A 14,135-nucleotide genomic window follows, 5' to 3' on the forward strand; every position below is an offset into this window, starting at 1 on the left:
AGTGGCATACACTGCAGTCTGCCCCAGGGAGCGGGATCAGGTTGGTGACTGACAGTAGCCTAAGACCTAGGTGAGGTGGGTATAGGGGGTGGGGGTTCCCCAGGGAGGGGAGATCCTGCGACTGAGAGGTATAGTCCCTGGGGGCAGCACCCCAGATAACGGATCACTGGAGTCCAGGGAAAGACCCAGTGGCCAAGCAGCAGCAGGACACTGGCCTGCAGAGGGAGCTCCAATAGCTGGAGAATTAATTCCCAGATGATACCAGCAGGAGGAGCTGCAGGGGTGAGTCCCACCTTGTTACAGTAACCCATTCAAGTGCTTTCACTTACATCACATGAAGGCAGACAAGTAAATCTTGACCCATTTTATAAGTGCTTGTACACAAATTCTAGAAGTCAAAATACTAAGATAGGTGAACTTGAGGGGCTGATATTAAAGGAAGATATTGACCTAATAAGCATCACAGAAACTTGGTGGAAAGATCATAATCAATGGGACATGGTAATATCAGGCACAGAATATAAAGGAATGACAGAATAGATCATGCTCTTGTGGGAGAGGAACTATTGTGAAAGAAGGCAGAGATTCAAATATAGCTGGGAGTGGACAACAAAGAAGATGGATCATTCAATAATTGCTCTGTACTGTTCATTTCCTTTAATGATCTGGCACTGGCCGCTGTCTGAAGACAGGACATTGGGCTACAGGAACCATTGGTCTGGCCCAGTATGGCCATTTCTGTGTTCTTATAGAAATGAAAGTCACAGATTGAAAGAAATTTGCCAAACAAAACAATCCAACCCATAATCTTCTCTGGACATTTAAAGCTACACAGAAAAGGTGTTCTCCCCACCTCTTAGAAAATGGTGAATGTTCATTGAAAAACTGAAAGCCAATTTTTTCAGCTTAAGACTACCGAAAATTGAAATGCATTTTTTTAATCTTCAAATTTTCCATGACAAATAATTATTTTTTTTATTGCTCCCAATTTTCAGAGAATATGAGATCATGCTGAAGGGAGACAAATGGGGAGGGATAGCTCAGTGGTTTGAGCATTGGTCTGCTAAACCCCGGGTTGTGAGTTCACCCTTTGAGGGAGCTATTTAGGGATTTGAGGCAAAACCTGTCTGGAGATTGGTCCTGCTTTGAGCAGGGGGTTGGACTAGATGATCTCCTGAGGTCCCTTCCAGTCCTGATATTCTATGAAGGAAGACAAATGATCAAACCTAACAGCTAATTCTCAGAGTTAAATTAATCCATTCTGGGACTAGCAAAATGATACCATGTGCCAGGTTTCAGAGTGGTGGCCATGTTAATCTGTATCAGCAAAAATAATGTGGAGTCCTTGTGTCACCTTAGAGACTAACAAATTTATTTGTTCATAAGCTTTTGTGGGCTAAAACCCACTTCATCAAATGCATAGAATGAAAAATACAATAAGAAGAATATATATTTTAGCACATGAAAAGATGGGAGTTGCCTTACCAAATTGGGGATCAGTGCTAATAAGCCAATTCAATTAAATTGGAAGTGGCATGTTCTCAACAGTTGACAAGAAGGGTTGCATACCAAGGGAGAGAAAATTATTTTGTAGTGCTAAAGAGGCCAGTGCAATCAAAGTGGCCCATTTCCAGCAGTTGACAAGAAGGTGTGAGTATCAGCAGAGGGAAAATCACTTTTTGTAGTGACCTATCCACTCCCAGGCTTTATTTAGGCCTAATTTGATGGTGTCCAGTTTGCAAATTAAGTCCAGTTCTGAAGTGTTTTTTTGTTGTTGAAGAATTACCACTTTTAAATCTGCTATTGAGTGTCCAGGAAGATTGAAGTGTTCACTGGCTAGTTTTTGAATGTTACAATTCTTGATGTCTGATCTGTGTCCATTTACTCTTTTGCATAGAGAATGTCCAGTTTGGCCAATGTACATGATAGAGGGGCATTGCTGGCACATGATGGCATATATCACATTGGTAGATGTTCAGGTGAATGAGCCCCCAATGATTTGGCTGATGTGGTTAGGTTCTATAATGGTGTCCCTTGAATAGATATGTGGACAGAGCTGGCAATGGGGTTTGTATCTGGGATTGGTTCCTGGGTTAGTGCTTCTGTTGTGTGGTGTGTAGTTGCTGGAGAGTATTTGCTTCAGGTTGGGGGCTGTCTGTAAGCGAGGACTGGCCTGTCTCCCAAGGTCTGCAAGAGTGAGGGATCGTCCTTCAGGAGAGGTAGTAGATCCTTGATGATGCGCTGGAGAGGTTTTAGTTAGGGGCTGTAGTGACGGCTAGTGGTGTTCTGTTACTTTCTTTGTTGGGCCTGTCCTGTAGTAGGTGACTTCTGGGTACCCTTCTGGCTCTGTCAATCTGTTTCTTCATACTATGTGCATTAGAATACCAATTAATCTAATTTCACAAACACCCTCAGAGAATATCTCAGGGTGAGGCTGCAGACTGAATGTCTGATTCTTCTCTGATGGGTGTAAACCACTCTCCAACCCTCCTGATTTTTCTACACATTTTAATGTAACCCTGTTGATTGCAAAGCCCAATGACTCTGGGGAAGATGCTTAGTTTGGATTTATCCTGAGGCTCCTGGGTGGAGACATGGAAGGGAGGGGAAAGCAAAGACAATGGACTTTAAGAAGCCTTGTTAGAGATGAGTCACTGCACTATGCTACTACATCTTTGTCTGCAAAAGTCACAGGACTGGATGAAAGAGCACTTCTCCTTCCCTGGCAGCCAGCCATCAATGGGACTGACAGAACCCAGAGACATCAGCAACAGCTAAGAATTGCCACAGTCCTGCGGATCATCACTCAGGAGACAAACCAGCTAGTGAAAGAAGCAGCAGAGCTGAAACCACCTTCATTGATAGCAAATAACAGTCAGAAACACTGTATGAATCAAAAAGTTAAAGAACTTCTCACATGTCAACCTTTCTTTCATTTAGTTCTTAATTCCTTGCCAGTGGGGTTAACTATTGGAGCAACTTGCTGAAGGGCGTTGTGGATTCTCTGGCAATTTTTTTAAATCAAGATCAGATGTTTTTCTAAAAGATCTGCTCTAGGAATTATTTGGGGGCAGTCATTTGACTTGAGTTCTAGAGGAGATCAGGCTAGATGGTCACAGTGGCCCCTTCTGCCCTTGGAATCTGTGAATCTAAGAAATTAAATAACCCTCTCCTGTAATAAAACCACAGAGATTCATAGATTCAAAGCCAGCATGGACCATTTGATCTTCTAAGCTGACCTCCTGTACAATGCTAGCCAGAGAATTTCACCCCATTATCCCTGTTCTTTTCCCGATAACTTGTATTTTATTAAAGCATCTTCCAGAAAGGCACTCTGTCTTTATTTAGACAGACTCCACCATTTTCCTTGGCATTTCATCTCAACAGTTAAGCACTCTCACTATCAAAAGTGTGTGCCTGATTTTCAATTTGAATTCGTCTGGTTTCTCTTCAAGATACTAACTCTTGTTATGCCTTCCTCTGCAAAAATAATGATACCTTTCATATCCAGAATATTCTCTCTGTGCTTATACTCTGTGATCATGACTCCCCCCTTGCCCCCTCCAATCCAATCTTTGTTTTCATAACATAAACAGATTTTGTTCTTAACATCTGGTACACTGAGGCATTTTTTACCAGCTCTGACATAATTTCTGTGGCTTTTCTCTGCCATGTTTCCAGCTTTTTGACATGAGTTGAAGGCAACTGTGGGGTCACAAACTATTAGTGTGATGTTGTCACCAAAAAGGCTAAGAATCTCTACTACCAGGGGTTTACAGATATGATCCAATCATCTCTAAAACTTCTCTAAAATAAACTAAATAAACTGGTGTCACTTATTATTTCACAATGAAATCTGAAATCAATCTTTTATCTCTTCTCTGCACCATTTTCAATTTTTTAATATATCTTTTTTGAAATATGCACGAGATGCAGATATTAGTGATCTCTCCATTGCCATCTACTTTTCTCATTAGAATTTTTAAATTGCTGGCAACCATGGTACTTAGGCATTGCACAGGAATGATCAAAACAGTGAAATTGGCCAAAAGGTTAGTCAATAGTCCATCCAAGTCTGGAAATTAGTCATGTGTCTCAACAGCTGTACACACCGTAAACAGATTTTCTGCTCTTCTAGTCATCGGTAGTGTGGTGAATCCTCCTGTGAGACCTGAGGTTGGTGAGGAGGGACTTTTTTCAGAATGACTGAAGAAGGATGTTCCAAATTCTTGCTCTTGTAGTTGAAAATTTCTTCCCCTAGCTCCCTGGGTTTATCGCCAGGCTATATTATTAACTATAGAAGCAGCAAATAATCCTGTGGCATCTTAAAGACTAACAGACGTTTTGGAGCATGAGCTTTCGTGGGTGAATACCCACTTCATCAGATGCATTATTAACTATTTCAGTGTTGCTCAGGTCACTTAAAATGAGAGGGGTTCTGCAAACACACCCAAAGCAAACAGGATTACTGATGCTTCGATTCTTCTTACTCTTGTTTTTTTTGTCCTAGAGTAGACCTGGAAGAAGCCTTCAAGCCCTTGCAAATATCAGGGAATGTGTCTGTGCACAAAACATACTTCCACTAATCCCTGAGAAAGTTTACCCTTCAAAAGACATAGTGCTGTGAGTTTCTGAGCAGGGGTGTTCCTTGAGTGCATACTTGCTTGGAACTGATCCACCATCAGTTGCTGAGAAGAAGCAAAAATCCTGGTGTTAATCACCACTGTGTTGTCTTTAAAGCATGGTGAGTGTTTTCCCCATTTTTTAATTAATGAGTCTAAACTGTTTAAGAAGGGGAGGCATTTCAGAAGGAGCCTTACACAGGACCATTGTCCTTAAGGGAAGTAATATAAAATTAATAGGAGCAGGAAACTTATAGCTCATCCAGAAGCGGTAAGCTGGCTTCAGGCATAAGTGCATAGAATTCTTGAGCCTGTGTTATGCAGGAGGTCAGACTAGATGCTGTAATGGTAGAATTGGTTGGAAACTTCCATTTAAACTTTTTTTTTGGGTGGAAAACTGGGTTTTTTAAGAACATGAAACATTCTGCAGATGTGTCTATTTTCCTCAAAGAAAAAGATTTTTTTTTTGGTCACAAAACTGAAAACAGATTTTATTTTTCATTTAAGGGGTCTTTGATATTTTGATTAAAAGCCAATAAAATTGCAACAAAAATTACAAATATGAAAAAAAAATAGTCCTTTTCATTGAAATGTTCCATGAAAAAAATATGTAATCCCCATTTGATAAAGAGAGTTACATACTGGTCATTCCTGGCCTCATAATCTAAGAATTGCTATGTTGGGGAAAGGTTTCAGAGTGTTTGCCTTGTTGGTCCGTATCAGCCAAAAGAACGAGGAGTACTTGTGACCACAAGTACTCCTCGTTCTTTATGTTGGGGAAACGGCAATTGTAGCAAGATTGTTCAGGCACTGTGTTGAATTTGATGAATTGCTCCATGATGCTGGCTATGGTGATGCTGCCTAGGGTGACCAACAGAACCTCACCGATGTATTTTTGGTGATTCAGTGACCAGGGCTTCCGTATCCATGCTGGGGTCATAGATGGGACCCGTATCCTCAATCTGTGTCACCCCAGCCTCTGTATACATACCTCTGAAGGACTGCTTGTCCTGGTCTGGCAGACTCGTGACATACCAAAACTAATCTTGGCTGTTGGGAAAAGTCACCGGTGCTCAGATTTTTAGAAGTACAGAACTTTTCAACAGGATATTTTAACAGTTCTGTCACTGTCTCTGCCATTAGTCTGGCTTGTGTCCTCAGGCAATTATCTTCTCCTTTTGAGTCTCTATGTCATTTTCTGTCTCTTGTTTATTCAGATTGGGGCATGGACTATCTTCTACCCTGTGTCTTGCCCAACAGCTAGAATATTGGAACCCCAAACTCAGGGGATGCTTGTAGGTATTACTCTTAACGCTAATAATAGTAAATGCTGACACAAACGTGAGGATTTTAGCAATAATTTCATCATTCCTATGCACAGTTCTGTTTCCCTCTGTGTTCTGTATTACTTTACACTTAGGTCTGGCCTACACTACAGGCCTATATCGATATAACTATGTCTCTTGGAGGGGGTAAAAAATCCAGTTACATTGACCTAAAGCAGCATGTAGACAGCACCATGTGGATAGGAGAGATTCTCCAGCCAACATAGCTACCGTCTCTCAGGGAGGTGGATTAAGGCTAGGCCTCTTCAGCTTGGAAAAGAGGAGACTAAGGGGGGGATATGATAGAGGTATATAAAATCATGAGTGATTTGGAGAAAGTGGATAAGGAAAAGTTATTCCCATAATACAAGAACTAGGGGTCACCAAATGAAATTAATAGGTAGCAGGTTTAAAACAAATAAGAGGAAGTTCTTCTTCACACAGTGCACAGTCAGCTTGTTGAACTCCTTACCTGAGGAGGTTGTGAAGGCTGAGACTATAACAATGTTTAAAAGGGAACTGGATAAATTCATGGTGGCTAAGTCCATAAATGGCTATTAGCCAGGAAGGGTAAGGAATGGTGTCCCTAGCCTCTGTTCATCAGAGGATGGAGATGGATGGCAGGAGAGAACACTTGATCATTGCCTGTTAGCTTCACTCCATCTGGGGCACCTGGCATTGGCCACTGTCGGTAGACAGATACTGGGCTAGATGAACCTTTGGTCTGACCCGTACGGCCGTTCTTGTGTTCTTATGTTATGTTAACTACGCTCCTTCCGATCACCATAGAGCATCCTCATTAAAGTGCTACAGTGGTGCAGCTGCATCAGTGAATCATTTGAAGTGTAGATAGGTAGTAAGTCTAAAGGGAAGGGACGAGATGTTGGACTCACAGAGATGTCTGGTTGGAGACCCAGCGTCACTGACAAATTGAATAAACCTACATATGTAAATGAAGGTTCTGAAAGAGGCAATGGAAACACCTAGCACAGCAAAGGCCCCGAGCTGGGGAACAAAGGAGAAAGGTGTCTGATGGCTGTGATAAGAACTGGGCTCATGGAGACTCAGGAGCTGTCACCTAGGATTGACAAAGAAACAGGGCAGAGCGAAGATGGATTCTCCAGCAGCTTGGCCTAGGGGAGCCCTGGCATTGGCCTGTCTGAACTCTGAACCACCAAGGGACTGTTTAAAAGCAGATCTATGACAGAATCACTGGGACAGGCCCAAATGAATGGTTATTTGGCCTATTAATGCCCTAGGATTCCCACCAAATAAACCATGGTAGAAGCAGCAAGATGGCCATTAGATGCTGTGGCTGATCTTCTGTTGAGCTGTTATCACACCTCTTCTTCAGCAGGTGCAACAGCTTTTGACGTCAGTGAGAGCCAATGGCATTCAGAGCCAATGAGGACGAGAAGAGTAGTTCACACTTGTCCTATGCCTCCTGTGTCTGAAATAGTCATGTATGTAACTGTGAAAATAACTGACTTTGCTAGGCACTGGCTGAATTGAAAATCTGAAAAAAATTGTTTTAGATGCTGCTGGTGCTGCTGCTGCTGCTGCTGATGATGATGATGATGATTCAGTGAACTAAACAAGTTGAAAAAAGTATTTTGGGTTGAACAAAAAGTTTAGCCAGATTCCCCAAACACAATATTTTGCTTTTCTCATTTTGGAGTTTTTAACCATTCTTCAGAAAATAAAATTGCTGTAAAATTCTAAATGAAAAAGCATTTTTGAATCAAACAATTTAAATGTTTTTTGTTTTTGTTTTTTTAACAAATGTTGAAAGGAAAAGTTTTGATTTTAAAACAAATCTATTTTTTTTCTCTCCAACTGACCAAAAATTGGAAAACTCAACCAAAATTTGCCAAAGATTATGGTCAAACTAAATCTGAATTTTTCATCCACAAAATGTTTTGTCACTGACTGCAACACTGTGATTTGGAAAATGGTAATTTACCTCCTTTGGCCAATATTATGGAGATTAGTCACTGGAGCCAGATAGTAAAGTGCAATATAACTACAAACACATATTAAGCCAAAGGTTTATTCTTCAGTTGGATCATCATTGATAAACCAGTGGTGAAATTACAACACAGATCTCAAACACTCCCCAATGTTCAGGGAAGTTTAAATCCCTATTTCCAGACCAGATGCATTTCTAAGTTACATGAAGAGATAACAATGTGAAAAAATGTAACATGGATACACAGAGGGTTGTTTGATTTATTTTTAATTCACTCTTATAATGTCATACATCAGTGTTTGGGAGTGGCATAAAATGTAGAGAGAGATGAGTACAAATGGGAACTGCAAGATAGATAGATAGATAGATGATAGACATTTTGACTGTTACTGTACTAGTCTTACCATAGCCCAAGGATTATCCAGATCAATGTTCATAGAGAAGTTTCATTTTAAAAACACTGAGCAGATGGTCCTTTCCAAAGCTTGTTTCACATCCGTGTTCCTCAGGCTGTAGATGAGGAGATTCAACATAGGGATGACCAGGGTATAAAACACAGACACCACTTTGTTCTGACCTGGAGCAGATAGTGAACTGGGCTGAGCATACATGAAGGTAAGAGTCTCATAAAATAAACTCACAGACATCATGTGGGAAGTGCAGGTGGAGAAGGCTCTGCGTCTGCACTCAGCAGAGAGAATCCTGAGAATGGCAGAGATGATGTAAGTATAAGAGATGAGAATGACCATGGAGGTGCTTATGAGAATGAAGCTGGATAAAGTGAACAGCACCAGTTCATTGATGTCTGTGTTGGTGCATGAGAGGCTTAGCAGTGGTTCAATATCACAGAAGAAGTGATCAATCTCATTGGACCCACAGAAACACAGTGTAAAGGTAAAGACTGTTTGCACCATTGAGTTTACACTGCCGCAAACATAGGAACCCACCAGCAGCTGAATGCAAATCTGTTTGGACATGGCTATGGGATACAGTAGCGGGTTGCAGATGGCAGTGTATTGGTCATATGCCATGGCTGCCAGGATGAATGTCTCAGTGGTGACAAAGACACCGAAGAAGAAGAATTGGGTGGCACATCCAATGAAGGAAATGGTTTTGCTGCCTGCTAGGAAGCTTGACATGGATTTGGGGGCGATGGTCGAGGAGTAGCAGAGGTCTAAGAGTGACAGGTTCATGAGGAAGAAATACATGGGGGTGTGCAGATGAGAGCTCGCTGTAATGAGGAAGACCATGATGGTGTTCCCCAGAACAGTTGTCAAGTAAATTGCTAGAAACACCACAAAGGGGCCCACCTTGAGCCCTGGACCACTTCCAAACCCCAGCAGAATGAATTCCATCAGTGCTGTGTGGTTTCTCTCTTTCATTGTCTCTATTTCCTTGGGAAAAGGAATGAGATAAGCATTAAAAAAGAACCAAAGGGCTAAGGAGAATGCATCAGGCTACAGGCCCCATTTGTAGCTCACTCTCATTGAAATTAAAGGCACATCTCCCGTTGGCTTTGATAAAAGTGGACTTAACCCTTAGAAAAGTCATAGAGCACCAATTTGTTAACTTTCTTCTTGTTAACTTTCTCCTTGATAATTATTTACAAGAGAGGAATTTGCCCATAGAGGGCAAGATTCTGCTTCTCTTACTCATGCCCTTACTCACTGAGATCCATGGGACTCCCCTTAAAGTGAAGAAATACTTGACATGAGCTAGTGTTTTGAAATATGACCCTCAGTGCACACAGTCCTTTATTTTAAGGCTAAAAGGGAGCTAGATGAGGATTTAGTATACATCAAGCCCAAGAGTTTGTGACTGAACAAAAGCATAACTCTATCTCTCTCAAAGTTAGGAAATGCCAGGATTAAAGTTGCCTGAGCAACTTTCATTCACCTTCCGGTTCTTCCACATTATGATTAGATGTGGACTGACTGGATTTTTAGAGGTACTCGACAGCAAACACACACATTGATGAAAAAACATTTCCATCAATAGCCATTGAAATTTACAGACAGGGAAAGTCAGAAAAAACTCTGCTTGAGAACTTGCTAGAGCTTGATTTAAGGATATTTATTTTGTACATGATGACATGTGACACTCACAATTTGTGTTTTAGCGGTTATAAAGCTTTAACTTTTTATATCTCAATGTGTACTGTCATTAAATGATTGACATCTAACACCCTTTCTTTAAGCTCCTCATAGTTTCCCATAATTGTGAAAATTTCAACTGATAATTGAAAAAAGGCTTAAAAATAAACATTGATATTCTCTGTTGAAATTATATTAAAACATTGAATTATGACAAGCTTAATTACAATAGAGTCCTCAATTACTTGATCACACATTATTATTTGCACAGTACCCCTGCCTCATCCAGTGCACAGGGTAGATGGGACTCAACTACTGAACATCTATTGAATATTTTATTTTGTCTTCATTGTTCTATGGATGACTCCAAGGCTTACTTACTGCACACTATTCAAACCCTGCCCTGGAGAGAATAATTAATTCCTCTAGGGGCTTTCCCATAGTGCCCATCACTATAGTATCTGAACACTTCACAAACATCAATGAATTTGTTTTCACAGCACTGGAGAGGAGAGATTTTTAATCTGCCCCAACCTTTCCCTTTCCCAGTCCTGGCTCTTCCTCAAACCTGGCTCCTTCTCTCATTCTATTTTCCACACCCAGCTAGTCCAAGTCCCCTCTCATCAGGCTTCTCAGCCCAGGCACAGTCTTCTTCCACATCCAGAGTCACTCAACACCTTGTCTAAGTTCCCCTTTCTCACTGACTCCCAGACCCAGCCTCCCTCTCCAGGCTCTTCATCCAATCTCACAATCTTCCCCCGTCCCCAACTCAGTTCCTTTTCCCAGTCTTTTTGTCCAGCCATTGATGGTTCTGCCCCTTCACCCTGGATCCTCATTGGATTTGTCTACCACACCTCCTCATCTCCTCCACCCTGTTCTACTAGTTCTCAGCCCCTGTTCAGCCAGTCTCAATATCCCATCTCCACACACAGCTGCTCATTTGATCTCAGTCTCCCCCTCACCTACTGGCTATCAACACTCCCCCTGTTCAATGTCCCTCCTTGGCCTCCAGTCCTAGGTTGGTCTTTTTTGCCCATGTAGTCTCCCTCCCAACTCTCAGCACTAGTTTTATTGTCCAGTTAGTCCTAGCTTATCTCCCAGCTCCCGGTTTCCCTGTCCAATCTCCCCTCCATGCCAGCTTCCAGATTTTCTCCCATCACCTTAATTTAAAATAAAAAATCCCCCTAGATTTAATCTGGAGACCTTTCTTTCTCATTTTATGCAGAGTGTAGCACAATGGGACCCTGAGCCTTGATTCAAGTGCTACTGTAATAATAGTAATAATGACGGCCAGTCAAGATTTTCAGTGGAATAGTGGAGTTTCAATTAAATGAAACTGTTCACATAAAGTGTCTGCTTTCCTCAAAACAATTCAATTTTTTTTAATTGGAAAATCATTCTGCCTTCTCCAGTTTGTAATTAAGTTTTCAACTGAGCATTTTCAGTACTTCAATGAAAACTGAAAACTTTTGGTAGGGAAAAAGGTTCAGAGCAACTCTTATAATAACAAACACAATAAAAAATTAGATTTAGTGACACTTCAGGTTGCATCAGGGCACTCCCCACCAACCAGAACCTAAAAGCATTGAAATCAGAATTGAAAGAAAAGTCTTCTGTATTCCTTACCACCATCATATTATAAGCAACACTATTGATAATTCACCATGACATTCTGTAAGCCTTTCAGATTGATCTCCAACAGAAGCCTGAACTCAATACATACCCCAGCTTCATTCAACTTGCAGAAACTTAACAGTGAACTCTTGTTCTCTTCTCTCAATAGATCGGCACATCTGCCTATCACACAGCTCAAGTAATTTTAATGTCCATCTGCTTTAACATTCCTAAGAGCTGAAATTTGAAAATGTTGCCCCAGATTCAAGGCCAAGAATATTGGGGCTGTTAGGGTCTATCAACAACCTGAAAAGTCACTTTTACCACCAGCAATATCTCCTCCTCACTGATGTATCAACAATGAGCACTGACCTCATCGATGAGTCTTTCTGCTTCATTCTAGGACCCACTGGGACGTGGTCCCTGGGTGCTTCATAAAGTTCAAACTTCACAAAAGATTTTTTTTTTAATGTTGCTTTGTTTTGGAACTAAAGTGATTTTCCAGACTGAAATACTGGGCTCACATAAACTAAGTGTGTTGTTAGCCTTCTTTCCATAAAGACTCTGGTTACTCTCCTCAATTTAACATGCACAGTGAAGACAACTGTGTGATCAGTTCCACAACCCTTATGGTATGTTTACACTATCTGTCGTAGCGATTGATCTATCGGGGATCGATTTATCATGTCTAGTGTAGATCAGATAAATCTGCCGTCAACTCCGGAACTCCACCCTGGTGAGATGGGGAAGTGAAGTCGACGGGGGCGTGGTGGCCGTCGATCCTGCACCACGAGGATGCAAAGTAAGTGAGTCTAAGGTGATCTAAAATATGTTAACTTCAGCTATGCTAATCTCGTAGCTGAAGTTGTGTGTCTTAGATCTATCTCCCCCCACCCCCAGTGTAGAGCAGGCCTTACTCTTATTGAGTGGCACTTACAGATGCAAATAGTTCTGCTGAATAGACCCAATCTGAATAACAATTTCCTTTTTTCTCTGTTCTTTTTTTTTTTTTAAATTTCAGAATTTCCCCTGGAATGGAAATTTGAGTTCTAAACCAGCTCTACCATGGACAAAACTAATTCAACAGAGTGAATTTATTTTCTGTGAATTGTAGCACTGCCTTGTGTCCACACAGCACCAGGTTGTATCTGGAAAAGGTGTGTTGTACTCTGGGTAGGAATTCCAGTGTTCCCTGTTGGAACCTTCTAGCATGTTACCTTGTGGGAGATTTTCACTGTGAATTGTGGAATACCCTTATGTCTCTCAGAGACTTGAGGGAATCCATGGGCAAATATTGACAATTCCCTCCATGCCATCCAATAGCCTGCTATTCTTATTCCCTGTCATGAACTGTTCACTGCAAAGATGCATGCAGTGGTGAGAAACACAGCACTCTTCCCCATTTTATGTATAGTCCACACAATTCTGGTTTATTTCTAAGGCCCCAGGGTTTAGACAGAGTAACCTGAGATTGAGCGAACTGATACTCCTGCAGATCAGGGACGCCCAGGGGGGCAATTTGCCCCAGGCTCCGAAGGGGCCCCCACAAGAACAGTCGAGGCTCCCTCCCTGGCCCCAGCCAGACTCCATCTCCGCCCCTCTCCCAGAGCCTCAGCCCATCCAGGAGCATCCCTGGACAGCGGAGCAGCGTGGCTTGGGCGTGGCCCCTGAGCTCTGCTCTGCTCAGAGGCGCGTGGTCATGGGGCGGAGTTGCGAGCTCCAGGCCCATTGGAGCTGAGCTGAGCTCAGCCTGGAACTCGCAGCCCCGCCCCCTGACCACATGGCTGTGAGCGGGGAGGGGCTCGGCTCCCACCCCCTGACCACGTGACCTTGAGCAGGGCGGAGCTCAGGGGCTGTGCCGGAGCCACGCTGCCTCTGTCGAGGGTCACTGCTGGATGCGCTGAGGCTCCGGGTGAGGGAGAAGCCGGGGGTAAGGGGCCGGGGGGGGTTGGATAAGGGGCAGGGAGTCCCAGGGACAGTCAGGGCACAGGGAGGGGGCAGAGGGTGGGGTGGTCAGGGGACAGGGAATGGGGGGTTGGATCATGGGCATTCTGGGGGTCTGTCAGGACTCAGCGGTGTGGGATAGGGGTCAGCGCAGTCAGGCGACAGGGAGCAGGGGTGGGGTCCCAGGGTGGTGGTTGGGGGTGGGGTCTCTGGGGGACCGTGAGGGGACAAGGAATAGGATGGGTTGGGGATTCTGAGGGGAGCAGTTGTGGGGAAGGAAGTGGGTTGGGGTCGGATAGGGGGCAGGGCCAGGCTGTTTGGGAGGCACAGCCTTCTCTACCCTAAAGCTCATTCAGCAGTTTGAGGCTTGCAGAAGAACCAAGCTGTTACCTTTTCCATTAGGGCTACCTTCCCTTTCACTTCTCAAATGCCAAATAATAGTCTATATTTAATTTCAGTGCCATAGGGAGATTCATGTCAGGAGAGGGTAGCTTCATTTAAAATTAGCCACTGGGGGAGGGATCACATGAGACGAGCAATATGCTACGCCACCAACTTCCTTCCCGAC

The 14,135-nt window shown here is 42.8% G+C and overlaps 1 protein-coding gene across 1 annotated transcript; it reads right to left on the reverse strand.

Annotated features, from left to right (window-relative positions):
• Window positions 1-8,362: 8,362 nt before the first annotated feature.
• On the reverse strand, window positions 8,363-9,301 carry LOC127031341 (olfactory receptor 12-like). The gene has a single exon (XM_050918087.1). It carries the CDS (start codon window positions 9,296-9,298, stop codon window positions 8,363-8,365), a length of 936 nt encoding a protein of 311 aa, XP_050774044.1. The 5' UTR covers window positions 9,299-9,301.
• Window positions 9,302-14,135: the final 4,834 nt, after the last annotated feature.

Source organism: Gopherus flavomarginatus, chromosome 11 (assembly GCF_025201925.1).
Source record: "Gopherus flavomarginatus isolate rGopFla2 chromosome 11, rGopFla2.mat.asm, whole genome shotgun sequence".
In the NCBI taxonomy this organism is placed as follows: Eukaryota; Metazoa; Chordata; order Testudines; family Testudinidae; genus Gopherus; species Gopherus flavomarginatus.